At 48.6% G+C, this 27,382-nt stretch overlaps 1 protein-coding gene and 1 long non-coding RNA gene across 2 annotated transcripts in view; one reads left to right on the plus strand and one right to left on the minus strand.

The window, feature by feature from the left end:
- Positions 1-1,627: 1,627 nt before the first annotated feature.
- On the minus strand, positions 1,628-6,916 carry LOC111547377. The gene is made up of 3 exons (XR_002733116.2): positions 6,778-6,916; positions 6,502-6,682; positions 1,628-2,417 (listed from the first exon to the last, which is right to left on the minus strand). It is a non-coding gene; the product is annotated as an uncharacterized LOC111547377 (long non-coding RNA).
- Positions 6,917-15,757: 8,841 nt separating this feature from the next.
- XKR5 (XK related 5) overlaps positions 15,758-27,382 on the plus strand; it is a 26,344-nt gene continuing 14,719 nt past the window's right edge. Inside the window, exons 1-3 of the mRNA XM_023219095.3 lie at positions 15,758-15,932; positions 18,504-18,687; positions 26,490-26,674. Of these exons, the coding sequence (XP_023074863.2) occupies positions 15,875-15,932; positions 18,504-18,687; positions 26,490-26,674 (427 nt within the window). The 5' untranslated portion in view covers positions 15,758-15,874. The remainder of the gene's footprint in view (positions 15,933-18,503; positions 18,688-26,489; positions 26,675-27,382) is intronic.

Raw genomic sequence — 27,382 nt, forward strand, 5'->3', positions numbered from 1 at the left:
TGATTTTAACGGAGTAAACCAGATGAGACTTTTTCCCACCAGTTCATCGTTTTCGTGACTTCAGAAAAATTCTTTCCTCAGACAGACGCGGTGGCTCACGTCTGTAATCCCAGCACTTTGGGAGGCCAGGGCAGGTGGATCACCTGAGGTCAGGAATTCAAGGCCAATCTGACCGATATGGTAAAACCCCATCTCTACTAAAAATATAAAATTAGCTGGTCGTGGTGGCTCATGCCTGTAGTCCCAGCTACTTGGGAGGCTGAAGCAAGAGAATCGCTTGAACCTAGGAGGCAGAGGTTGCAGTGACCCAGGATTGCACCATTGCACTCCAGCCTGGGCAACAAGAGAGAAATTCCATCTCAAAAAAAAAAATTCTTTCCTACTCAAGGTAATCAAGATCGCACACTACTTTACGCAAATTAACTTAAATTTCTACCTTCATAAACAAGTCCTGAATCCATTTGGACTTACATTTCTCTGTGATTTTAATTTTCCTTTTATATGTATTTGTAATTTTTCTATTATAAAAAATGGATGTTATTGTAATTGGAAATGAAAAAATTCAAACAAATCAATTATTCCGTAATACTTATATAAGTCTTCTGAATATTAGGACAAAATAATGTGTTTTTGCCCCAAAGGTTTTTTGCATTATTTTTAAGGTTTTGAAAAGTAAGATAGACATTTTTTTAATTGTAGCGTCAGGAAGTAAAACATCACCAGCTTTCCACAAACATGTGTTAAGTGCTTAGTATATCCCAGGAAGTGAACTCCAGTGAATGTCAAGGACATGAAGAATTTAAAATATTTTTAAAAATTGCTTTCCTCAAACAATTCACCTGCTAATGTGAGCTGTCACATTCCAAAGGTAATTACAAATTGTAATATGATACAGAACATGCAAAGATAAAGACACTATCACTGTTTTCTCAAGCACGGGGAATGTAACTGTCGCCAAGTGGGAAAGACCCAGAGGATCAGAGAAGGCATTCTCTAGGCTGACCGGGAGTCAGGCCTGTTGGACAAGGGAAAAGCTGGGATCAGCGAACAGCCCCAGAGCAAAGGCATGAGCAGGAATGGTTGGATGGTGCCTCATTGGAAAGTGTTCGCCAGAGAGCCGATGGCTGGGTTGAGCTAAGATGAGATAACCTGTGCGGGATAACCTTGCACAATTTAACAATGTTGGGCCTTTTCCTATAGGCCAGGGCTGCTCAAATGCTTCTGCAACATGCTGCACCTGCATGGGCAAATGAGAACAAAGGCCCCCCTGGTGCCAAAGGGGCTACCTGCTGGATGTTCAAAATACCGTCAAAGCCGCATTTTATCAGGCAAAGGCATGTGCCCCTTCCATTCTATTCCATTCCATTGCATTGCAACGTAATCGTTTATGAACCCTGAAAGATAATGCTCCAGGAAGGTAGACCATGTTTGCCTGTTGCTGTCAAAGCTCCAGCAGACAGCTCCTGACCTTTGGTGAGGGCACAGCCTGAGAGATGAGGAGTCTCAGGAAGCTTTGGGCCCTTGAAGAGGTGACACGCTCAGACATGAAGTTCAGATACATTATGCTATAGCATGAATTGTGTCCCCAAGAAAAGAGACATTCAAGTCTTAACTCCAGTCCCTCAGAGTGTGACTTTATTTGGGAATAGGGTCTTTGCAGAGATAATCAATTTATAATGGAGTCATTGGGGGGCCCTAATCCAATAGGACTGGTGTCCTTATATAAAGGAGAAATTGGACCCAGAGAGAGGGGTGTACAGAGAGAGGACGATGTGAAGACATACAGGGCCGTGTGACTGGACATGATACCTCTACAAGCCAGGGAATGCAGGGATTGCCAGCCATTCACAGAAGTTGGAAGAGGCAAGATGGGATCCTCTCCCAGCACTGTGAGATGGAGTATGGTCTGGCCAACACCGGATTTCAGACTTCTGACCTCCAGAACAGTGAGGCAACACACTTGTGTGGTTTTGAACCACCCAGTTTCTCACATTTTGTTACAGCAGCCCCAGGAGACTAATCCTAGAGGGATCCCTCTAACAGCTGGGTGGAGTACAGATGTGAGGTCCAAAGGCAGTTCTGGAGGTGGGGAGCCCATGTGGGAGCCTGTTGTATTGATCCTGGGAGAAAAGATGGAAGCCAGACCTAAGATACTAAGAACAGAGAGGAGAAAGACTCGAGAAACATTTAGGATTTAAAAACAGGCAAGGTAAACTTGGCGTGGGTGAGTCGTGTGAGGTCAAAGACAAAGACGGCCTTGAAGATCTCCTCCTGCAGTCTGGAAGTCCCATAGGACCAAGAGCAGTTTTCAAGGTGGCGGGAAAAGGTGAAGCCTGCAGTATGGATCTGAAGCCCCTGCAGCTCTTGGAGATTGCCGCACATTCAAAATCCCAGGTGTCTGTACTGATCGCCTTTTGCTGCAAGAACAAACATCCCCAAATCTCAGATTCTGGAAACCACAGTCACTCATGTCGCCATTCACAGTTGGCTCTGTGGCCTCTGCAGCCGGCTTTGGACTGGGCTCAGGCTGCTCTCTGTGTGGCCCTCTCGGGGACACATGCTCAGTGAACAAGGGGCTGCCTATGACACACTCTCCCCATGGGAGCTGAGGGCTGAGGGCTGTGGGCTGAGCTGAGACACACGATTGTCCTTTCTGAAATAGGCACGTAGCCACTGCTTCCTGCTGGTCGACACAAGGCACACTGTCAGGCCCTGTGTCAGCGGGTCAGGGAGGACAGTTCACCTGCGGAGAGCCACTGCAAAGCCACAGCTGAGGGAAGGCGTGTTAGAGCAGTGGGTTGGCCGTGGATCTCTTGTTGTCTGTGTTCTCATGCCTTGATATCTGGAGCTTTGCCCCCTCGGAGTCAGCCAATTCTTAGAGCTATTAGGCAACTCTCCCAGGAGCACCCCTTTCAGATGCTACCCAATCAATCCAGAGCCCACACCCCCAATTGTCCCCTTCAGGAGGCTCTCACACTCAGGTGTCTATCCACCAGCCCTCATCTCCCCAGGGCCAGGTACCAGATAACTAGGGACAGCCTCTGTGCCCCAGAGCTGCTGAAATTATTCACACTAGCAAATCCCAAACTTGCTTGCCCTGTCTTCTCATTTCTTCTCATGGAAATCATTAGAAAGGGCCTCACCCAGAGTTCCTTCTCTCTCCATCTAGTTCCTAACCCCAGGCTTCCCCGTGTGGCCCCCATGTTCTGTGCGCCCCTCCTGGTATCTGTGAGTCTAAAAAACTCCCTTTTCAATGGCACCATGTCCTGATCCGCAGGCCTTACTGTGTCTCTGATGCTGTATTTTAAAGCCAGCAAAAATCTCATTCTATCACAGCAATCACAGCATCCTAAAATCTCATATCCCCTCGACACACCAAAAACTCAAATCTAGGGGATGACAGAAGCCTCACTGAACCCAGATGCCATATCTGCAGAATGGAAAATTCAGCAGAAATATCTAGGGTCTGTGAAAGGAAGATAAATATTGGGGTCCCCCACCAAATCACTAAGCTAAAGGGAAAGTTCCCGCTGGGAACTGCTTAGGGCCACCTGTCTCCCTTTTTATTCAAAGTCACCCCTCTGCTCACTGAGATAAATACATATCTGATTGCCTCCTTTGGAGAGGCTCATCAGAAACTCAAAAGAACACAACTATTTGCATTCTTGGAAGCCCTTCCTATGACTTGGAAGCCCCTCCTCACTTTGAGTCTTCTCGCCTTTGCTTCAAGTTGTTCTGCCTTTCCAGACCAAACCGATGTTCATCTTGCACATGTTGATTGATGTCTCATGTCTCCCTAGAATGTATAAAACCAAACTGTGCTCTGACCACCTTAGGCACATGTCCTCAGGACCTCCTGAGGCAGTTTCACAGGCGCACAACCTCAACTTTGACAAAATAAACTTTCTAAATTAACCTGTCACAGATTTTTGGGGTTCACAGGCCAGATGGAGCACTCCAAACTCACTGCTCTTTCTAGACCAAGGAGCATAAGGAAGACATTTGAGACTAAGCAGGGAGTTGATGGATTCCCCATGGTCAAGTCCTGAAAGCTTTGTCTGAAGATTGTAGAACGCCTATGGAGGTGCTTGGACCGTGGTTCCCCAGGCAGGCAGGCATTGCAAACTCCATCCTGCTCCACTCTTTTCAGTGGGTGTTGCAATTTGACTTGTTTGTTCTTGAAACAAGATAGTGAAAGAACCAGGTGGAGAAGATTTAACTTGTGGTCTCCCCTTGGGGAAAGTTTCCTGGAACAAGACATGAAGGGCTGGGGCTGTTTTGAAGGCAGTGGTTCTCCTCCAGTGCAGAAGCCAGCTTCTCTGGCTCCCTGGGATGGGGTCCAGTTCAGAGATCAGCTAAACCATGAGAAATGCAGCAGAGCAGAATGCGGGCAGTTAGAAATACGTCTGTCTCCCTTTGACCGGCTGCATGGAAAGACTTAGCAGCTGATCAGAGGGAGAAGCCACGTGAGAAGGTTGTAGGAGAAGAGCACAAAGACACCGAGGTTTAGAGCCTCAGGAAACAGCCATGATTTGAGAAGCGCTGCGCCCTACTGTCAATGCAGGCAGAAGCTGCGGTCCTGCCCTGGGATGGACGAGTGACTTTCCCTGCAGGCCGCTCAGTCCCACCACAAATATTTGAGGACTCTGGGAAGAACACAAAGAAACGTGCCAAGAGACTAATATTTAACAGCTACAAATCAAACTATCACACTGTTGACTAAAACATGTTCTCTCCTCCCATCCTGAACAAATATACTTCCAAGACAACCTGGACCTCCAGGAAAAATGTAGGATCCTTTGACTCCTGGCAGTCACGCACCAGAATCAGACTGCACGAAGAGAGCAGGGCCTTGGCCTGCAGCCCCTCCCCTTCATCTCCCTATAGCCAAGACTATCCTCCGCCTCCAGGGTCTCATGCACTCCCACACAGGACCTCTTGGCTTGCATCTCTAAGCTGTGTCACCGTCTCACAGCAGCCACCACTCGGGCCTATGACGCTCCCTGGGAGCACGGTCTCACCTTGGGGTTGCAACCCAAGGAAGAAACTTCCAAAGTCCCTAGATGAAGGCTGGGGGCAAGTAATTCTTAGGTCATAAGAACCCAGAGAATGATTAATGAGAAGGGACATAGATCTGGCCAGAGAGAAGAACTCTTAACCCCAGACCCGAGCAGAACCCCTCTTGCCTGGGTCTCCAGCCGGTGCAGAGATGAGAAAGCCCAAAGAAGTTTCCACTTGGCCCCAAAGGTTGGATTCAGAAAGCTTCCCAGGTTAATATAGGGAGTCACGGGCTAACCCGGATTCACTCAGGTGAAAACAGATTCCTGCAGGAGACAGAGATGCCCTCTGCAGACACCCTCCTACTAGTAAATGGGAAAATAGACACTCAGACCCTGTATGTGTGTGCGTGCATGTGTGGGCATGGGTGTTTGCAGGTGTGCATGTGAATGTGTGAGTGTATGGGGGTGTGTGTGCATGCATGCTTGAGTGTGTGGTGTGCATGTGTATCTGCATGTGAGTATATAAGTGTGAATGTATGTGTAGGTTTATGCAGGTGTGCATGTATCAACATGTGTGCATGTGCGAGTGTGTGTATGAGTGTGTGCAAGTGTGCATGTGTGTGCATCTGATTTGAGGGTACGAGCGTGCATGTGGGTGTGTGCAGGTGTTCATGTGTGTATATGTGCAGGTGCACATGTGCAGGTGTCAGTTATGGGGTGTGTGTGCATGTAGGTGTCTGCAGGTGTTCATGTGTGTATATGTGCAGGGGCACATGTGCAGGAGTGAGTGTATAGGGTGCATACGGATGTAGGTGTGTGCAGGTGTGCATGTGCAGGTGTGTGTATGGGGTGTGTGTGCATGTAGGTGTGTGTCGGCATGCATGTATGTTCATGTGTGCATGTTCCAGTGTGACTGGGTATGCATGTGTGTGCATGTGCATGTGTGATTGCACACATACATGTGCAGCTATGGGTGTGTGCATCTGCATATGTATGGTGGGAAGTGGGTTCTGGTGTGTGGGATTTCCTCTTGTAGTGACCTGCCCTGGGCCCCTGGTCTCCCCTTGCTGAGTTGTCTGATGAGAAATCAGCTCATTTCTCACTGCAGAAGTCAGCACCAAGCAGGTTGGTTCTGTGCTGGGCCATCACAGAGGTCACCTTCAAATTCTTAAAACGAGAAGTTGACAGACATTTCCAGCCCTTTTCTGGCCCTGGCTGGCTGTGTTCCCTGAGGCTCATTGAACTCTGCGGTCAGGTAAGTGGGCCAAGCGTGCAGCCTTGGAGCTAAATTTGAGGCCGTTCCACCTAAATGTGTGGCTGGCCAGCAGAAGGGTAGGAACGGAGCCGCTCAGTTGGAAAGCACTCGCTGCGCAGATAAGAATCATTCTCTAAAATCAAGTCTCATAACAGGCAACATTTCCAGATCTGTTGTGTAAGCAGCCAGAAGCAGTATAAACAGAGGCTCTTCCAGCGAGCCTCATGGTCTCAGCGGGGCACATACCTTTTCCTTCTGTTCTGCATCTGGAGTCTCTGTTCTTGGCTCCTGGCCTTGTGCATTCTCGTTGGTCAGGTTGCTCCAGGTAAGACCCGACGCCAGGCAGCGAAGTCGGGCGGCGTGGGGGCTGCAGGGTCTCAGGCCCAGAGAACGGGGGTTAAACTGTGTTTTGACAACAGCTCAGGGTCTAGAAATAAGTAATAAATCTGAGCATCAGGGAGAAGATCGAAATAATACGGACTCAGGGGAAATGCTTATCCTTTTTTTTTTTTTTTAACTTACTGAGACATCCTCCAGTATCTCTGTAGACTGAGGGTTGCTTCACTGGAACAAGCACCGAGTTCCCAGGGAGACAGTGAAAGGAATGAGCCAGGCTTTTAGGACAGCAGATATGGTTAGCCCTAGAAATAGGCCTTGTAGATAACTGCCTCATAGGAGGCACCTGTCTCCAGGGCGCATTTCCCACCTGATTCATTTCTCGGCCTGGGAGAAAGTGCGGGATACAGAAGACGGCTCAGCCCGGGAGCCAAAGCACAGTGTGTAGCTCCAGTTCTGACACTCACTTGCAGTGGGCCTTCCTGCGAGTCACTGAGTTGTCCTCAAACTCAACTCTGTCTCTTTAAAACAGGAATAAAAACCCCCACGTGGCATGGAGGGTTTCATCGATGACACCTGAGGCTAAGCTCAGGCAGCGCCCCATAAAGCATCACAGACATTGGAGGTACTGGCAGTGTTTCTGTTGCTGTTGCTTTCCGACTTCCGTTTTCTGTATTCTCTGCCTCCTCTCCCGCCGAGCCGGCCCACCATGCTGGCCTCCTGAGCCCTGGATGTAGCTCAGTGGCTTATGCGGTCCCAGTCCCCTGAGTCCTGTCCACTCTTTCTGCCCAGTGCCTCCTGCTCCTCTATGCCTAGGGCAAGTAGGGACTGTGCTCTAGCTTGTCTGTACACACATACGAGGTGGCAGAGATTCCTGTTTTGGAATCTCCATCCCCACTCTGTCTCTTTAGCAGGGACTGGAAGCTGAGGTGCAAGAGGGAGCTAAGAGTCAGCATTTGGGGCAGATACTATGGAATCTAGTGTTTTTACAGTTAAGGCTGTCCTGCAAGCCAAGAACCACTGACAGCGTGGCACAGATTGACACAGACCACAGCGCAGGATTCACAGGGAGCACCACCCTCAGCTGAGGAGCTGAAATATACTTCCCTCTCCACAGGCGATGGCCAATGCCTTCGGAAACCCCTGAGTGCCTCCAGAATGGCGGTCAATGTGTATTTTCTTGCACAATACGGCAGATCCCTGTTGGTTTCTGTTACAGTGGAAGAAAAATGCAGCCAGGGCCTGTGACGGGCTGAAGATCACCCGAGCACAGGGAGCCTGGAGAACGAAATAGAACACTCACTTTAGCTCTAAAGATTCTAGCGTGTTACCTCTTGAAAATAAATAAATGAGCAGGTGCTGGATTTAGGAACGGCGATTACGTTGCAGAAGAGTATTTGGGAGAGACACATGTCTGCACGCAGAGAAGGAAGGAATACCGTGTGTGCATGGGGAGTAACCTCAGGTTACTTTTCTCAGTCCCGGAGGCTGGAAGTCTGACATCCAGTTATCGGCAGGGTTGATTTGGTTCCTAGATGGCCGTCTTCTTCCTGCATCTTTGTGTGTTCGTCCCTTTGTGCATGTGTGTGTCAGTATCCAAATTTCCTTTTCTTATAAGGACACCAGTCCTACTGAATCGGGGCCACCTTAAAGGCCTCATTTTAACTTAATTACCTATGCACAGACCCTGTTTCCAAATACGGTTACATTCTGGGGCACTGGGAGTTAGGACTTCCACATAGGAATTCGGTGCACACAATTCAGCACTTCCTACCAGGCTTATCCCTGCGTCTGCAGTTAGCTTCCAGGTCCATTGTGGGCTGGCTGCTCCCAAGGCAATGTGAATTGTAGAGCCACGTGCAAGGTGGCCTGAGGCCTAGGTTCATAACTGGCCCCGTCTGCTGCTTTTATTGGTCAAAGCAAGTCAAAAGGCCAATTAGATTCCTGAGCTAGGGAAACAGATACCACAGTGGATGGGAAGAGCTGCAGTCAGATCACAAAGGGTCTGATTCAGGGGGGATTCAGGGCCACAATGGTAGCCTGCCTCGCTATCAACCACAGAGTATCCCGGTTCCTCTGTCTTACGTGCTTTGGGTGTGTGTGAGGGGCTTCACGTAGTTCAGTGTAACTTGGAAGACCCCGAGCACTGTCTTTCAGGCAGAAGATTCTCTGACAAAAATCCATACGGATCAAAGATGTGCTTCAGAGCCAGTTCCCACCCAGCAGTTTGATCAAGCACAGCCCAGGAGCTCTGATGTCAGTGAAGTACTAGTTTTAAAATGTCATGCATGACTAGTCGTTGAGGGGAAAATAAGAATTTCTGGACTTCTTTATACTTTTCCATTTATATTGCATCGATTATTGGTTCCAGAGAGGGACGGGGACCTAAAATATTTTCTGTTGCAAAGGCACCAGTGGTTTTCATCTAGACTTTGCCCATTCCTAGTGACCTGAAAGTCACTTGAGGTGATTGTGTATCTAGGGGCAGTAGTAGGACTGAAGGAGGGGTGAGAGAGTGCACTTTAACTCCCCAAAAACCTCCTCCCTACAGCTACCCAAATAACATGCAAATATTGATAAAAACAAAGAACTTGCAAAACAAATGTAACTTCAAAGCCATTCCCCAAACGCTCTTCCAGCTTTATGTAAATCCTTCCTGCATAGCCCCTGCCTCTGCCCACACAGAACAGTGCCTCAGAGCCCCAACCAAATGTTCCTGCTCCATCTCCCCCAGCCCTCGCCCTCCTCGCATGCTCTCCCACACACACCTGCCTTATCCCTGCTGACCAGGAAGGGCCTTGCCCCTTCTTGGCCTGGCTTACAGGAGCCCCTTTTTCATAATGGTGGAGCTTCATCCCTTTTTCTCTGTGCTCCCAGAATATGCATTGAACCAACGCTGTTCAATCCTAAAGAGTGCAGGTGAGGAGAGGGAAAGAAGGGTCTTCACGGCTACTGCCCACGGCGGGGATGCTGTCTGCCAAATAACCATCACTCTAGTCCCTAGATCCATTTACGCCTTTAGCCCGTTGGTGTGTATTGAGTGTTCCCTCTGTGCCAGGGCCTGGGAGACAGGGCTGAACAAGTCGGATGAAGTCCCTCTCCTCCGGTGCTCCTGTAGAGGCAGACGGTCAATGAGAAAATACACACATGAGCGGATGTAAGTGCAGGAAGAAAAAGAGAGCAGGATGAGGGGGCACAAGCATTCAGGAAGAGGCCTGCAAGAGCCACCCACCTCTGCCCCACAGCCCCTCACAATCGCAGGGTCCCCACCTCAATTCCAGCTGCCCTCACCCCACCCCATATACGCAACACACAGGCACTGGGGAAGGCAGCCCCAGGGACACCCGGGCCAGAACATCACAGCAGACAGAAGAGGGATGGCCGCTCTGGGCTCCTCCCTTACTGCTACTGCACTCACGGAAGGCCTGTTTCCTTCTTTGTGCTGGTGTCTGCCTTGCCCCAAGAGGAGAAAGAGAAAGGAAACAAAAATGGGCCTGCCACACACTGCTGAGAGCAGCTCTTCCCATGTCCAGAGACTCTCCTTTCACTCCACACACTGAAGTGTGCCTCTGGAAACACCGCAGCTTGCAGGAGATCCTGCTGGTCTGTGGTCAGACACACACCTTGGCTCTGTGCCTGGCTCTGCATCCAGCTCTGCCCCTACCAGCCAAGAAATTAACCTCTCTGGCTCTCAGTGAGCAAATACCTGCCCTGCCCACCCCACGGGCTTGTGTGCAGTAACTATGGAGAAAGTATTCCCAAAGCATTCGGACGCTAGCTGAGATTTTCAAGTACTAAGGATTATTTTAATAACCTTAAAATACATTTCTTTTCACATCAAGTCATCTTCAAACCAAATGACGTGGTTTGAAGACACAGGTTTTCCACTTCCTCTGTCCCAGAGTCAGAGAGCTCTGTTTAAACCTGCTCTGAGGGTTTGCAACAGCCGGTGCAACAGCGCAACCTACTGGGTGTTTGCCCTGGGACAAGACTAGACTGAGTTGCAGCACTTCCTCGCTGCTTTCTTTCATTCATTCACTTACTTGTTTGTTCACTTATTTATTCATACACCCAGCATGCACTGAGAAGGCATTATATGCTGTGCACACTCTCATGATCTGCTATCTATGCAGGTGCAAACAAGCCACGGCCCTGGCATTACAGGGTCCGGATGGGCTTAAGGGAGGATTTGTTTGCATGGCTTGGAGGAGGGGGTGAGAAGAGCCCTGGCAACCATGGCTTTCTCCTACACACTGGAAGAGGGATGCTAAAGAAGTTGGGTGGCCCAACTGGTTAGTGGATCATCCCAGGGTTAGCAACAACAGAAGACACCAGTATCTTCCACATCAACTCCTTCAAGTATTGCTACAAATTTATAGAGCCAAAACATTCCTTTTACTCTCATTTCTAATAACGTACCCCTGGAAATTTATCTAAAAGTAAACATTCCAGCAGAGGACAGTGGAGGAACTATGTTCCACAAATGGTTATTGCAGTGGTATCAAATAAAACAAATAAAATCTTCAGCTATGTAGGATTTGCTAACAATAATAAGTACTATACAAATATTTACATGTATTCCTGATACATTAGGTGTAAAATGTAGAATATTAACTTCAAGGCTCATTCTTATTTCATTAATGTAAGAGAAAAGATAGACAGATAAAGACTAGAAAATGTATGCCCAACATTAAAATAATAATTGCCTTAATTATGAAGGCACTGTGTCTGATTTTTAATCAGACTGTACCACACTTAACCTGAACTGCTCTAATCACACCAGCAGTGCCAGAGGTCCCTGGAGCCCGGGACCTTGTGTTTCTACTGAGGCTGGGCATCACCTAATTTGTAATTTTTGCCAATCTAAAGAAGTAATGTGATGTCAGGCCAGAAGTGTGGCTCACATCTGTAATCCCAGCACTTTGGGAGACAGAGGCAGGCAGATCACTTGAGGTCAGGAGTTCAAGACCAGCCTGGCCAACATGGGGAAACCCTGTCTCTACTAAAAATAAAAAAATTACCCAGGCACAGTGGCAGGTGCCTGTAATCCCAGCTACTCATAAGACTGAGGCAGGAGAATCGCTTGAACCCGGGAGGTGGGGGTTGCAGTGAGCTGAGATCGCACCATTGCACTCCAACCTAAATGGCATGGCAAGAACTTGTCTAGTAAATAAATAAATAGATAAGTAAATAAAGTGATGTCATTCACTTTGCAGTTTTTAAGATATTGATAGGTTTCAGCATCACTTAAATTATCTTCAGTTTGGGATCATTTTCTTGAGTAAATTAGGCCTTTTCAGGTTTTTCTCTTCTACAAATTGCCCTTTCCCCTTGTTTACTGAGATTGCTGCCTCCTCGTTTTTGTTGAAATATAGGAGTTACTTGCATATTTCATACAGTAAATGACTTGTCAGTTTGAGACATTGCAAAACACTTCTCCCACCGCATCTAACTTCTGTCCGTTAATATCCACAAGCTCCTTCATTTGAGACAGAAGGCTTCAGTTGTTACATACAAAAAAAATGCAATCCATTTTTCCCTTGTGGTTTGTGTTTTGAGGTGCTTAAGACATCCTTCTCCATTACTAAATTATAAAAATATTCTGCTATTTTTTTATACTTCTTTTTCTTTCTGTTAAGGTCTTATATTTCATATTTAGGTCTTTATTCCACCTGGCGTCCACCTGTGGGCATGTGCTAGGTGGAGATCTAGTTTTACTGTTTGGGATCTAATGAGCTCATTTTATCACACAATTACTAAACAATTTGTCTTTCTCCATTGATTTGTGGTGCCACTATTGGTCATATATTTTAAGTTCTACATATTTGTAGGTCAGCTTCTGAGCTCTCCACTGTGTTCCATAGATTTTTTTTGTCTGTTCTGTGCCAAGACCATAATGCTCTACAAATAGGACTTTTTCTTGATCTATCTTAATATTTAGAAGGGTAGAAATCCCTCTTTATCCTTCTTTTCAAAGTTGGCTAATTTGTGGACCTCCTCTCTTCATCCACATTTTAGAGTAAGTCTATTAAATTTCATCAAGACCATGTTGGAATTTTAATAAGATTGCATTGAATGTATAGATTAATTAGGGAAGAATTGACAACTTTATTCAGTTGTTTGAATCAAAAACAAGGAATATATCTACTCAGATCATTTCTTATGTTCTTTATTAGAGTTTTATAGTGTGCTCCAGACAAATCTTATGTATGTTTTAAATTAATTCCTCAGCACTTTATAGACATTGTAACTATTACAACTATCTTAATTTTTCCAGTTTTGTATAGTAGGTGTACAGAGAAATGCTATTGGTTTTTGTAAGTTATATTAGAAGGCCTTTTGAACTTTTTTTTTTTTTCCCCCTTGGGAAGGAGTCTCGATCTGTTGCCCAGGCTGGAGTGCAGTGGTGCGATCTCGGATCACTGCAAGCTCTGCCTCCCGGGTTCATGCCATTCTCCTGCCTCAGCCTCCCAGGTAGCTGGGACTACAGGCGCCTGCCACCATGCCCAGCTAATTTTTTGTATTTTTTTAGTAGAGATGGGGTTTCACCGTGACAGCCAGGATGGTCTCCATCTCCTGACCTCGTGATCTGCCTGCCTTGGCCTCCCAAAGTGCTGGGATTACAGGCGTGAGCCACTGCACCCGGCCGCCTTTTGAACTATTTTATCAGCTTGACAAGGTTGATTGTTCCAGGTAGACAAGCATATAATCATCTGCAGAGGATGAGTGTCTCTCTCATCCCTTCTGCTAGTTACATGATCTTATTTCTTTCAGTTTCCTTATACATTAGGTATATCCTCCAACACAATATTAAACAGTAGTTGTGATACTGAGCATGCTTGTCTTCTTATCTCTGAGCCACTGTGCCCAACCAAGAAAAATCATTTGATTATTTCAATCCTAGCACTTGGGGAGGCCGAGGCAGGCAGATCACTTGAGCTCAGGAGTTTGAGACCAGCCTGGCCAACATGGCGAAACCCCATCTCTACTAAAATACAAAAATGAGCTGAGTCTGGTAGCACACGCCTGCAATTCCAGCTACTTGGGAGGCTGAGACATGAGAATAGGGCTTGAACCCAGGAAGTAGAGGGTGCAGTGAGCTGAGATTGTGCCTCTTCACTCCAGCCTCATGACAGAGTGCGTCTGCCTCAAGAAAAAAAAAAAAAAAAAGATTTTTCATGTTCAAAATGATAATGGAGTGACATCAAAGGATTTGTGGGTTGTGAAAATTCATAGTAAAACCCACCTTATCATAATATTTTAATATATTTTGAATTGATCATTTTACCTAGGATTTTTGCATCTGTGCTCATCATTAAAATAATTTTCTTTCTACATATATCTTTACAATCAAAACTACAGCAGTCTTTCAAAATAAGCTGGGTAAAGTTTGGTTTTTATTTCCTGGAGCAAATTATATTAGGTAGCAGTTAGTTGTTTAATTGTTTCTTGAAACTTTGGCAGAATTAATCTAAAACTACCTAGACCTGAACAGTCTTTGACTGCCAGTTTAATTTCTCTAACAGTCACTGGACTATTCAAGTTCTCTTTCTTTCTTTTTCTTTTCTTTTTTTTTTTTTTTTTTTTGAGATGGAGTCTCCCTCTGACACCCAGGCTGGAGTGCAGTGGCACAATCTCGGCTCAATGCAACCTCCACCTCCCGGGTTCAAGCGATTCTCCTGCCTCAGCCTCCCGAGTAGCTGGGATTTCAGGTGTCCACCACCATGCCTGGCTAATTTTTGTATTTTTAGTAGAGATGGGGGTTCACCATGTTGGCCAGATTGGTCTCGAACTCCTGACCTCAGGTGATCCGCCCGCCTCGGCCTCTCAAAGTGATGGGATTACAGGTGTGAGCCACCAGGCCTGGCCAAGTTCTCTTTCTTGTTATGCTGATTTGAACATGCTTTCACCATGGGATGTGCCTGCTCCCCTTTCACCTTCGTTATGAGCCTAAGCTCCTGAGGCCTTCCTAGAAGCTGGGCAGATGCCAGTACCATACTTCCTGTAAATCCTGAAGAACTGTGAGCCAGTTAGGCTTCTTTTCTTATAAATTACCCAGTCTCAGGTATTTCTTTATAGTCATACAAGAACAGCCTATTACAATAGGTATATACATGAATAGCAAAGAATGTCTCCTTGATCAGACTTTGGACAGCCTCCTTCGAGCTCTCTGCACCACTGGGCCCAACCTGGGCATTCCTGTGTCTGTCCCTGCAGAGTCTAGTTTTAGCAAGAATCCCAAGTCAGTTTAACCCCAATTCCCTACCCCGGGTGTCTGAACACCCTCCATATCTGACCAAATTCTAACACCTGCTCCATCCCACGCCCCATCCCCGATGTCATCACCTTGGCCCACCCTCAGCAAGAATCCTGTTAGGTCAGGGGAGCCAGAACCCCCACTTGATGTCCCCTTCTCAGTGACTTTCCATCCACCATCCCCCATCCTGCTCCTTGGTTTAAGTAAGTCCTTTTCGTTATTATTTTCGGACCCCAATCTCTCTCGCCTGCTGCAAGACCTCAGTGCAGTCCCTTACATCTATGGCGATGGTTCTGAGTAAAAGTCTGTCTTGCCGTGTTTAAAATGTCAGAATGTGTGTGTATATATCTCTGTATCTGTAAACATATATAAATATAGATAGAGATATCTCCGAGGAGAAGGTTTTCCAATGCGCAGTTTTTCGTCTTGCACGTTGGGATCTTAACCCTCAAGCAGATCTGGAAAAAGCTTTCGTGAGGATAGAGCCTGGGATGGCTTTGTGGGGGAGGTGTAGACCATGATGCCAGGTAACAGGCCCTGTGTTTTCTGGCCACACAACTAACTGTAAGATTTCAAAAAGACCCAATCAACAATTCTAACCCAACTCTCTCTATATTTACTCAAACACTGTATTACTCCCTGACTAGTGGTTAACGAACTTGCTTTCGGCGGCCCCAGAGGCGGTCGCCAGTTTAGCCACCTCCCGAGGAACCTGCGCAGTCCTGACGCTCACCAAGCGCTTTCCTGGCGGTTAGAGGGTTGGGGGCAGCGCAGAACCCGCTTCTGCCCTTATCAGGAGCCCAGACCTCAGCTGGGCTCCACTACCCCGTCCCCACCCACCCTGGAAGCTAGAAACCCTAAGCACCCTCCCCTGCTGGCGACTACGAATAAACCAGACCTACACTTCGCGCCTAACGGCTCAGGCCGAAATGCCACCCGCAGTCGGACCCCGGGCCGGAAACCTCCCCGACGCGCGACCGCGGGCAGGGGAAGGGGCGGGCGCAGGCTGCGGGGTCGGCGCGGAGGATGCACGCGGGGCTCCTGGGGCTGTCCGCCCTGCTGCAGGCGGCCGAGCAGAGCGCGCGTGAGTGCGGCAGCCCGAGGCTGTGCTCACCCCTGCAGCCCCCCACCCCACCCCGGCGCCGGAGCTGCACAGGCGGCCTATGCCTGGACGGGCACTGCCCCGGCCTGCGCCCAGCACTGCGCGCCGGTGACGCACGGTGGTAGCCACCCCACCTGCCGAGCACGTCCCCCTGTCCTTAGTGGATGCCCACGCATGCACGATCCCCCCACGGATGCATGATTTTCCTCCACCAATGCTCGGTCCCCCGCCCCCCGACTGCTGCTTGACTTCCTCCCGCCCCTGCACGATCCCCCCGCCCCACGCTTGCAAGATCCCCTCGCAGAACCGGGGGAGATGTATCCGCCCTTCCTTCCATCACAAGCTTTGCAAAGTGCTGCGATGCCAAGATGCGCTGAGCGCAAGTCTGGGGGCGCCCGGGCTCTCCCCCGACTCCCCGCCGGCCAGGGGGACCCTGCGACTTGGAGGCTGCTCGCAGGAGGGGTGGCGGGAGGAGGGGGACACGGCTCCGCATCCACGCGGCCCTGTAGGACAGCGACTCCGCTTCGGGGTTTAGGACAGGGCGGGACGCGGCCCTCCGGGGCCACCTCTTGAGGGGGGAGCCCAGAACACGCCAGCCGCGGCGGAGCAAGATGGCCCCATTTTTCGCGCCCTTCTGGTTTAAATTCGTAACTCCTTCAGTGCCGGGAGGAGCGTCTCCGCCCACTTCCGCCGGGCTCCCTGCTGACGCCTCTTCCGGGGCAGAGTCCCTGGGGGAGAAGAGGGGGAACCCTGGGGACGCTACCTGGGGACTTTTCCGTGAGTTCACTGGCGTCCCCGCACGTCCGGCTGTTTCCGAGGCGCGCAGAGCAGGAAGCTCGCAGAGGACGCGCAAGCGCTCTGCCTCCGCGCCCCGGACGCGAAGGGCTGAGACAGGACCCGCGGGGGTCGTTACCCACTCCAGGTGTCCTCCCTTGTCCTCCAGCTGGGCACGGCCTGGTTGTTAGCATTCCCCAGCCCTGCAGCACCCAAGGCCTTTTGTCCAAGGGAGGCTGCCGCAGAACGCTGGGGGTGGTGAGAGCCGGATCCAGTCTGGGCACTATGGTAGGGCTGCCTGTGCCCGGACCTCGCCATCCAGAGCTGCAGCGTCCGCAGCTGTACCTCGGGGCAGTTTTCGCAGTTTCCCTAAAATCCGCGGCTTGTGTTCATTCATCCACTTAGAACTTTACTATTGGAACGCCTAAGTAACAGTTGTATGAAAAGATGCCTGTGTGCGGTGCCTCTACTAGCGCACCGCCTCCAAGATCAACCTCAGACAACCCTCAGGAGGGGGTGTAGGAGTACCGGGGAGGCCCAGAGTTCCAGGCCAGGGAGTTCCCCATGTGAAAGTAGAAGAGGGACCCCACAGAGCGAGCTGTGACCCCACAGGGACTAACGGTTCCGTAGTGTGGAGTTATTGACTGGGGAGTGCAGATCCTCTCTCCACTGTGTAACCGTACCCAACCGCCATCACAAACCAACCAGAGAGGAGGTGTCATCGTTCTCCAGGATGCACAAGATGCTAGGCACTTCGCACATGTGGTACATTGCCCAGCAGCTCTGGAAAACCCTGACACTGTCATTTAGTGCATGCCTGTCCCTGTTGCCAGAGGCTCTGCGGGCTCCCAGGCTGCTCCTAGGAGACTCTTGCTGGTGATGGGGACACTGTTGGTTGGTTACTGTTTTGTTTTGTTTTGTTTTGTTTTGTTTTGTTTTGTTTTGTTTTGAGAGAAGAGTCTCGCTCTGTGGCCCAGGCTGGAATGCAGTGGTGCAATCTCCACTCACTGCAAACTCTGCCTTCTGAGTTGAAGCTATTCTGGTGCCTCAGCCACCCCGAGTAGCTGGTATTACAGGCACACGGCCACCACACTTGCTAATTTTTGTATTTTTAGTAGAGAGGGGGTTTCGCCATGTGGCCCAGACTGGTCCTGAACTCCTGACGCCAAGTAATCTGCCCGCCTCGGCCTCCCAAAGTGCTTTGGTTTCGTTTTTAATGAGATAGTTAGGTATGGTCACAAGATGAGACATAGGAGAGACTCTGGAAAGCAAAGTTGTTGTACTTACAAGTCCTAGGACAGGAGACATGGCACACCATGCTGGGCCACAGGGCAATGTCACCAGCGTGGTCGGGAGGCAGGAGATAGGAACCACGGGAAGTTGAGGCCAGACCCTTTGCTGGGGCAGGGCACCAGCTTCAGATTAGCTCTTTGAATAATTTCTGTGGCTTTGGGGTATAAGGGTGGTCCCTGGTTGCCTGGCACTGGGCCCTGGGATGATTAAGGCAAAAGAAGTTCGCCTTTTGGGGGGTATGGGCCAGGTAGGGGAGGTCTGGCTATGGCTAGATTTAGTTCCCATGTCACAGGTAAGCCCCTGGCTGGGCTCTTTGCTAACTCAAATAATTGCTAGCCTTGGGAGGGGCAGTCACTCCCCAGCCGGAAAAGTTTTAAGAGGTCAGGACATCATAACATCCAGAAAATGTTAAATTGTTTAAAATACAGGTACCCACACTCACTCCAGCCTTCCAATAACCTGCTTGCCTTTCCCCTTCTCCCCTAGGCCTCTACACAATGGCTTACTACTTCACCACAGGGCGGCTTCTGTGGGGGTGGCTGGCCCTTGCTGCCCTCCTGCCTGGGTTCTTGGTCCAGGCCCTGAGCTACCTGTGGTTCCGAGCAGACGGGCATCAAGGGCATTGCTCCTTGGTGATGCTGCACCTCCTACAGCTTGGTGTTTGGAAGCGGTAAGAACAGCTACGTCTTTCACCTCTGGAGCATAATTGCACAAGTGCAGTGGGAGGACTCTTCTGTCCATGTGGGTTCTGTCCTCAAGGTCATAAAACTTCAGCATTGAGAAGAGGTTCGAAGCTGCCATAGCAAACCCCTGCTCTGATATTGGCACCCCCGGCTCCTGCCTGCACATTGTTGAGCATCTCCAACCTCAGGGGCGCTTTCTCTGTGCAGCTGTGACCTTATGAAAGGCTTTTTCTTGTCTTCAGTTGAAGTCCTGTCTTGCTGTTTTGATTCGTTGGTTGAGCTGTTAATTCCTTATAAAGCAACTTGCTTAAGGCAGTTCCATCTGCACACTTGTCACCTTAGAATAGGAAGGTGGCATAGCTTTAGTGAACCACAGACTAGACAATGAAACCAGTCTGTTGACATTTGCTTCAAGACTTCGTCTCAGGAAAAAGTCATTTGGATGCCAGGGCTAGTTTTTTCTCTGAAGAAGTACCCAGGGATAGTTCTGGGGCCTGGTGGGCTTATCCGTGATCCACAAACCATCTCAACAGGTGAGGGCTGATTTTTTCTACCTTGAGAACCTAGATTCAAGGAGCTATGAGAAGAGATGTATCAGTGAGTTTATATCGAGGGCACATTTCAGCTGTCAGCTGCTGCCTTATAATTCCATTGGGTTGATAGGGAGTTTTGTTTTGTTTTGTTTTGTTTTGTTTTGTTTTGTTTTGTTTTGTTTTGTTTTTTGAGATGGAGTCTCACTCTGTCACCCAGGCTGGAGTGCAGTGGTGTGATCTCGGCTCACTGCAACCTCCACCTCCCGGATTCAAGTGATTCTCCTGCTTCAGCTTCTCGAGTAGCTGGGACTACAGGCACATGCCACCATGCCCAGCTAATGTTTTGTATTTTTAGTAGAGACAGGGTTTCACCGTGTTAGCCAGCATGGTCTCGATCTCCTAACCTCGTGATCCACCCACCTTGGCCTCCCAAAGTGCTGGGATTACAGGTGTGAGCCTCCGCACCCAGCCACAGGACTTTTTTTAAGGGAAAAAAATGCAGGGGTCAGAGCAGAAAAGCCCTGCAGCTCAAGTGTTCATTAAATCATGGGCATCGAGGGTTGGAAGAGTGTTCAAGGGGTCATGGCCAATGCTGCTCTGTGTCCTGGCGGCTTTTGCCTGCAAACTATTCCCAAGACTTTCTCCGGAGGCACTGAAATGAATGTTGAGCCCCACATGGAGCACCATTGCGAGCAGGGAATGATGCCATCCTGCCCAGAGTAGAATCTCAGCTAGGAGGTAGAGGGTGCTTCTGAGAAAGACTTCAAGCACCCACTCTCAATTTCACTGGACCCTCAGAGTTGGACTCTAAACTTCTAACAGCACCAAAAGCATATTTGCAGCCACAGGCATTTTGCCAAAGCTGGGCCTTTGTGTTCAACCAGTGCCGTTTCTCTGAAAAGATAGGGCCCTTCCTTCCACGGGGGAGAAGGCAGAGAAGGATCTTTCCAAGGGCCTCGTAGGGTTAGAGCCTCTCCTGTGGCCTGGCTGCCATTGTCGTCCCCTTCCCTGATCGGCCCAGCCCAGTCATCCATCCATAAGGGCTCTGGGTCTTACTTGGCTTTGACCATCACAGTCATAAGGCATGAGCCCTCGAGGCCAGAGGCCTGTTGAGTGAGTCAGCTACCATAAGCACATGTTTGGTAGCCCAAACAGAGAGGTAAGCCCAGGTGATCACTTAGAGAAGCTTCCCAGGTAATGGTCAGACAAATCTGCCTTCTGAGGCTGTGTGGACCCTCAGGCCCCATGGAATCCACTGCCTCCCTCAGAGATGGCGACTGCCAGGGGACCATGATGTGTCCAAATTCACACTACTGGTATTTCACAGTGGGCCCCACACTGTCTTTCCCATGCACTCTTAATTTTCTTAAGTGATGCCATGATTTTCTGGTGTATATAAAAAAAACTAACTTGAATAATCCGGTATATACTAGTGAACTCATATAGATAAGTGAAGAGATACATGAAAATTATAAATTAGGAAAAACCATTAGTCATGTATATTTATTCTTGTTTTTAAAAAGAGGTTAAGGTGACTTTAAAAATACACATCTTTAAAAGAACAAAAAAGAAAAGAAGTGAGAAAGGCCAGGTATAGAGATGAAGTGTTAGAAAACAAGATAGGGCCAGAATGCACAGTTATTGGAAGCGGGTCACAATTTGGCCCTAAGGTTTGTAACAGCCAGTGCAAGCATAAAAGCCGCAAGATTTGCAGTGTTTCTCAGGTTAAACATGAACCAAACAACAGAAATTTACTTCCATGGAGGAAAGCTTTGAAAGTTAAAATAGACAGCAGTAGATCTGTTCCTTATCCTGAAACTAGCACGTTGGGTTCAAAGAAAACACTGACTAAAGTAGTGTTTTGGTGAAGCAATCCCCCTTTCCGAATTGCAGTTCTGCAGAAGGACCTGTAGGGGGAGCCAAAACAATTGTGTTTTGCACAATTTTGAATTGCCTAAGAATATAGGTCCCTTTGAGCGTCCTCATAACAAAATACAAAAGAATCTACTAACTGAAAATCCAGTAAAACACAAAGTTACTTATAAAAATGCAAGGATTGAGGCCAGGCGCCGTGGCCCACGCCTGTAATCCCAACATTTTGGGAGGCCGAGGTGGGTGGATCACGAGGTCAGGAGATCGAGACTATCCTGGCTGACACTGAAACCCCGTCTCTACTAAAAATACAAAAAAAATAAAAATAAAAAAAATTAGCTGTGCGTGGTGGCTCAGAGATAAGAAGACAAGCATGCTCAGTATCACAACTACTGTTTAATATTGTGTTGGAGGGTATATACCTAATGTATAAGGAAACTGAAGGAAATAAGATCATGTAACTAGCAGACGGGAAGAGTGAGACATTCATCCTCTGCAGATGATTATATGCTTGTCTACCTGGAACAATCAACCTTGTCAAGCTGGTAAAATAGTTGAAAAGGTAGCCGGGCGCGGTGGCTCACGCCTATAATCCCAGCACTCTGGGAGGCCGAGGCAGGCGGATCATGAGGTCAGGAGATCAATACCATCCTGGCTAACACGGTGAAACCCCTTCTCTACTAAAAATACAAAAATTTAGCCGGGTGTGGTGGCGGCACCTGTAGTCCCAGCTACCCGGGAGGCTGAGGCAGGAGAATGGCCTGAACCCGGGAGGCGGAGCTTGCAGTGAGCTGAGATGGCGCCAGTGGACTCCAGCCTGGGCGACAGAGTGAAACTCCGTCTCAAAAAAAAAAAAAAAAAAAAAAAAAGCAAGGATTTGACCTGGCGTGATGGCTCACACGTGTAATCCCAGTGCTTTAGGAGGTGGAGGCAGGTTGATCTCTTGAGGCCAGGAATTCTACACCAGCCTGGCCAACATGTCTGAAACCCCATTTCTACTAAAAATAGAAAAAATAGCCAGGCTTGGGTACTCACACCTGTAATGCCTCCTACTCAGGAGGCTGAGGCATGACAATCACTTGAACCTGGGAAGCAGAGGTTACAGTGAGCTGAGATTACACCACTGCACTCCAGCCTAGGCAACAGAATGAGATTCTGTCTCAAATAAATGAATGAATAAATAAATAAGTAAATAAATGAATACATAAATGCAAGAATTTAAGCCATAAGTGTATTCTTTTTAACGTTCCCAATAATACATACTATGTTAATTTTAAGTCTGACTCTGTTCAAGAGAACCTAACATTGGTGACTACTTATTCAAACAAAGACCATTACCTTTTTCCACTTAGGTTTTTTACTTCCACTTTAATACTGTATGTTACCAACATCTTTTTCATCTTTCTTTTTAAGCCCATAAATCCATTTGTAAACTCAGCCTGAGATGACAGAAGAATGCTTATCTCATCCTTAGCGTGCATCTTGGTTTAGCAATTTTTCTTTAGTGAAAATTCAAGGTTCTCAAAAGCAAAGTTAAGGTAAACTCTAAAGGTATGTAAGACAGGTTCAGCATAAATGGGTGGAGATTTAGTATTTAAAAGTATATAAAATATAGCCCTAGCGCTGGAGGGCCGAGTCCTGCCTCAGGACCCCTTGAGTGAGGCTTGAAGGATGCTGCGAGTTCCATCAGTGTAGGGAGGGAACAGGCATTTCCGACACAGAAAGCTGCAGCCGCTGGTGCAAAGACGTAGATGCGTTCCAGAAGTGGTGTGTTTAGGAAATTAGGAGAAGCTTATTGAGACTAGAGGGTAAGAATTTGCTAGATGGCAGGAATGTGGCAGGAGATAAATGGGCTGGACCGTGAAGATACTTTTCTACTGGGATAAGGAGTTTGGATTTTATCCTCAGGCACTGGAGACCTGTTGGAAGGGTTTGAGCAAAGGAATAATATGGGCAAATAAGCCTATAGACAGATGGCGCCAGGGACAATAAAATGGAACAGAGTTGGGAGGGACACGGTCTAGGCGGGCATCCAGAAATCCAGGCAAGAGCTGATAAGGACCTGGAATGATGCAGTGACTGTGAGGACAGATGTCGGACACCATCTCATAGGACCTACTGACCAAACCCCCATGCTCTCCATCCCGCCTCAGCTTTCACCCCAGCTTCCCTAGTGGCTGTCCAGGGGTCTCAGCCTGAATTTCTCCCTCTGCAATGGGTTCGAGACATGTCGTTTCAGAAAACCGGGCTAGTCACGTTCCCACTGGTCCTCTGTTTCTTACAAGGGTAGCCCCACGACTCAGCCTCTCCTGCCTCCCCCACCTTACCAAGCAGCAGATATTCGCTATTCCCAGACATGGACCTTCATTTCAGTGCCTTGCACCCTGTGCCACTGACCCCAGACACTCCTTTAGGCTGTTCCTACCATCTACTTGTCCAGAGTTTGCCTGTCCTCCTCTTCCAGGAAGCCTTCCCTGACCACCTTATTCCCTCTCCCTGTGACTCTGATTCCACCACTACCCAAGCCACTCATTTTGATACTTTTGATACATTTCTTCCTCTTTAAGCTTTTCACATTTGTATGTTTTCTTTCCACGCTGAATCTTAGGTTTCTGAAAGACATCTTTCATTTCTCTTACTTTTTTTTTTTTTTTTGTGAGAGTCTTCTTGCTCTGTCACCCAGGCTGGAGTGCAGTGGCATAATTATGGCTCACTCACACCCTTGACTTTCTGGGTTCAAGTGATCCTCCTACCTCAGCCTCCTGAGTAGCTGGTACTACAGGCACCCACCACTATCCCAGATATTTTTTTTTTGTTTTGTAGACATGGGGTCTCCTTATGTTGCCAGGGCTGATCTCAAACTCCTAAGCTCAAGCAATCCTCCTGCCTCAGCCTCCCAAAAAGCTGGGATTCATTTCTCTTACTTCTCCTGTGGTCTGTAGTAGGTGGGCTTTTCAAAGCCCAAGAAAAATGCATATTGAACAAACAAAGCTTTCTGGAAGAGCAAGAAGAGGAAACTACCCCGTGTCAGGAACAAATGATTTGAGAGTGAAAAGAAAGCTACTGCCTGCCCTCATGGTTACATGTTTTAGTGTCATATGTTTTTCTTAACATTGAGTTTATGTCAGGAATCAGGACACAGTAAGAAATGGGTTCACTCCAGGATTCCAAATCATGAAAAAGGAAAGTTGTTTTTCTTAGACATCTGTCCTGGGATCTCCGCACCATGAATAAAGCCATTTCCAAGAGGACTCCCCGAATCTTCTGCTCTGGACGTAGAAATGTTTGCCAGCCATCAGGGTCCAGCTTGTCACCTGCCAGTCAGAGCCTTAGGAGTCTCTAGAGGGAGTTTTGCAGGTGACCTTCGAGATGCGTCCAGCTTGACTTCGGGAGCTGCTAAATTGAAGTGACCTCTAGTTCTCAACTTGGACAAGACAGGGAAGCAGAATCCGGTGGGTTTGCTGGGCACCAGGCTTGTGTGCAGGCGGCTGTGGTCGTCTCCTTGTTGCTGCTGCGGGACAGACCCAGAGAGGAATTGGTAGGTGGTGGCGAAATCTCACCCCCAGGCGAGACTCCAAGTCTGAGAGCCTGCAGGTGTGGCTGGGGAGTGGCTTCATCGTCATGGGTTCTGTGTGGCTCTTCAGGTTGTAAGGAAGGTGGCCTGTGCCACTTTCTACTCATGAGATGAAGTTTCCAATAAAGGTGTCTGGCATAGGCTCGTGGGAAACAGAATGAAGCGAGGACATGTTCTGACTTCTTTCTCTGGTGCTTGATTCCTTTTCCGAGAGCCTAGGAGGCCACCCAGGCTGGGTGAGCTGATGTGTCCCCGTGGCCCTGGGCCACCCCATCCTGTAATCCACAGTGCAGACAGCAGCAGCTCTCTCTGCTGCCTGGTTCTTGGCCTCCACCCACCCTTGCTGGTGTCCCTTTAGTATCCAGACCGCTTAGTGGGAACAGTCCCCAGGGTGCTGTCCTTGGCCTCTGCTGTCTTCACATAGTCTCTTCTGGCCGCTTCCAGTCCCTCAACCACAACTGGTCATCCAGATCTCTCCTTATGGGGGCTCCACCCATCCTCACATTCCTCACTGCTGGAGAAATTCCTATTGTAGCCAATCCAGCACTCCTCACCTGGCTTAATTCCATCAGTAGCACCACCATTTTCAAGTCATTTAGGCCTGAAACCTCAAAGCCACTGCAACCTCCCTCATCTCCCCTGTTCAGTCATCAAATCCTGATCTCCAACCCCACTATTTTCTGCACCTGCTCCCCACTTTCCATTCCTAAGACTCCCTTCTCACTCACCCTTCACTAATTACTGCTAGAAGTATTCTATTAGCTCTATTTCCTCCTGATGTTCCCATCACCTGTTCATACACACACACACTACATACGTGTACACACACACTCACATTGCACATGCTACACATGCACACTGCACACATACATGAATATACACACATGCACCTGCATGCACACACATATATACACATGCACACTATACATATGCACGCACATAATGCATATATACATATGCACGTTTTGCACACTTGCACACACACATGCATACATGCACATGCAGATACATATAACCCAAGCACATATACACCACATGTGTGTGCACACATATACATGCACTTGCACTATGCATGCACACATACATAGACACACACATCCATGCACATTCATCTCATACCCCAAACAGTACATATACCTCTACCAAATTCATTTTTCCAGAGCAAAATCCAAACCCCATAGCCGGAGGTGCAGGGCCCTGATCTGCTTCACTGGGATCAACCACATCAGCCTCCAAGCTCCGCATGGTGCTCCAGCCACCTGGACCCCTGGCCACCCCCCAGCAAAGCCCCCAGATCCTTCTTCCCTGTCTGCTCTTCATGTGCCCCAGGTGTAGCAGCCCGGAGCTCTACATTCTGTGAGGATGAGGACGAGGCTTTTCATCTTTTTGTCCTCCAAAGAGATGACAACACAGTACCTTGCAACAAACATCTGTCAATAAATGAATTCCCATCCCAAGAGGGTCCGGGGAGGGACTCAGGTCAGGGTGACTGCCGAGTCTCACAGAGCTGGCAGCCTGGGTTCCCTTGCCATGCAGCCGCTGCAGCTCAAAGAGCCCCCGGGGCAGATACTGGGGTACCAGACGTGGGGAGAGTGCGGCCTGGCTGAGCACCATGCGACTCAGGGAACTTACGTAGAATTGACGTCTTCTGCTTGCAGTCAGTGCCTGGCAGGAGACGAACTAGTAATCTAGGTGACTAGTAAGGGCATAGGATATTGCTTAGCATGTAGTATGTCTCTAAACGAAAGCTGGTCCTACTGAAGCTCACCACAGTCTGGCTCCCGGTCACGTGCCCTCCGCTGTTCCCTAGGCACTGGGACGCTGTGCTGACCGCTCTGCAGAAGGAACAGGAGGCTCCCCATCGAGGCTGGCTGCAGCTGCAGGAGGCCGACCTGTCGGCCCTTCGACTGTTGGAGGCCCTGCTGCAGACTGGACCCCACCTGCTGCTTCAGACGTATGTTTTTCTAGCCTCAGGCTTCACAGATGTTGTGCCAGGTGAGTAACTTTCACCACAGAACACAGACTGGCAGCCGAAGTGGGACAGGAACGTGAACCTCTTTGGCAAAACCCTCCCTTCGAGATTTCCTCTGCTTAGGAGCATTATTGCACCTTGAACTCACTAGCCCAAGATGATGCTTAAAACTGGCTTTTGCTGGTGCATTGAGTTTACAGAGAGTTGGCTCCCTTCTTTCTTAAGGGTCATGTTCTAAAGTCAGCCCATAAGATAGAAATTGCCCATAATCAAAATTACCCTGAAAATGCCTTGGAAAGACTGCCTCTCCATAAACTCAATGCACATGTTTTTCTTGTATCTTTAGTCATTAGAATAATTCTTGGCCGGGCACAACACTCACCCCTGTAGTCCCAGCACTTTGCGAAGCTGACGTGGGCGGATTGCTTGAGCCCAGGAGCTCAAGACCAGTCTGGTGAAAACCTATCTGTACCAAAAAATACAGAAATTAGCCAGGCATGGTGGCGTGCAGTTGTAGTCCCAGCTATTCATGAGGCTGAAGTGGAAGCATCACTTGAGGCCAGGAGTTTGAGGCTGCAGTGAGCCGTGTTGCACCACTGCACTCCAGTCCAGGTGACAGAGTGAGACCCTGGAAAGAAAGAAAGAAGGAAAGAAAGAAAGAGAGAAGGAGAGAAAGAAAGAGGAAGGATGGAAGGAAGGAAGGAAGGAAGGAAGGAAGGAAGGAAGGAAGG

The sequence above is a fragment of the Piliocolobus tephrosceles genome, chromosome 7, assembly GCF_002776525.5.
Source record: "Piliocolobus tephrosceles isolate RC106 chromosome 7, ASM277652v3, whole genome shotgun sequence".
Classification (NCBI taxonomy): Eukaryota; Metazoa; Chordata; class Mammalia; order Primates; family Cercopithecidae; genus Piliocolobus; species Piliocolobus tephrosceles.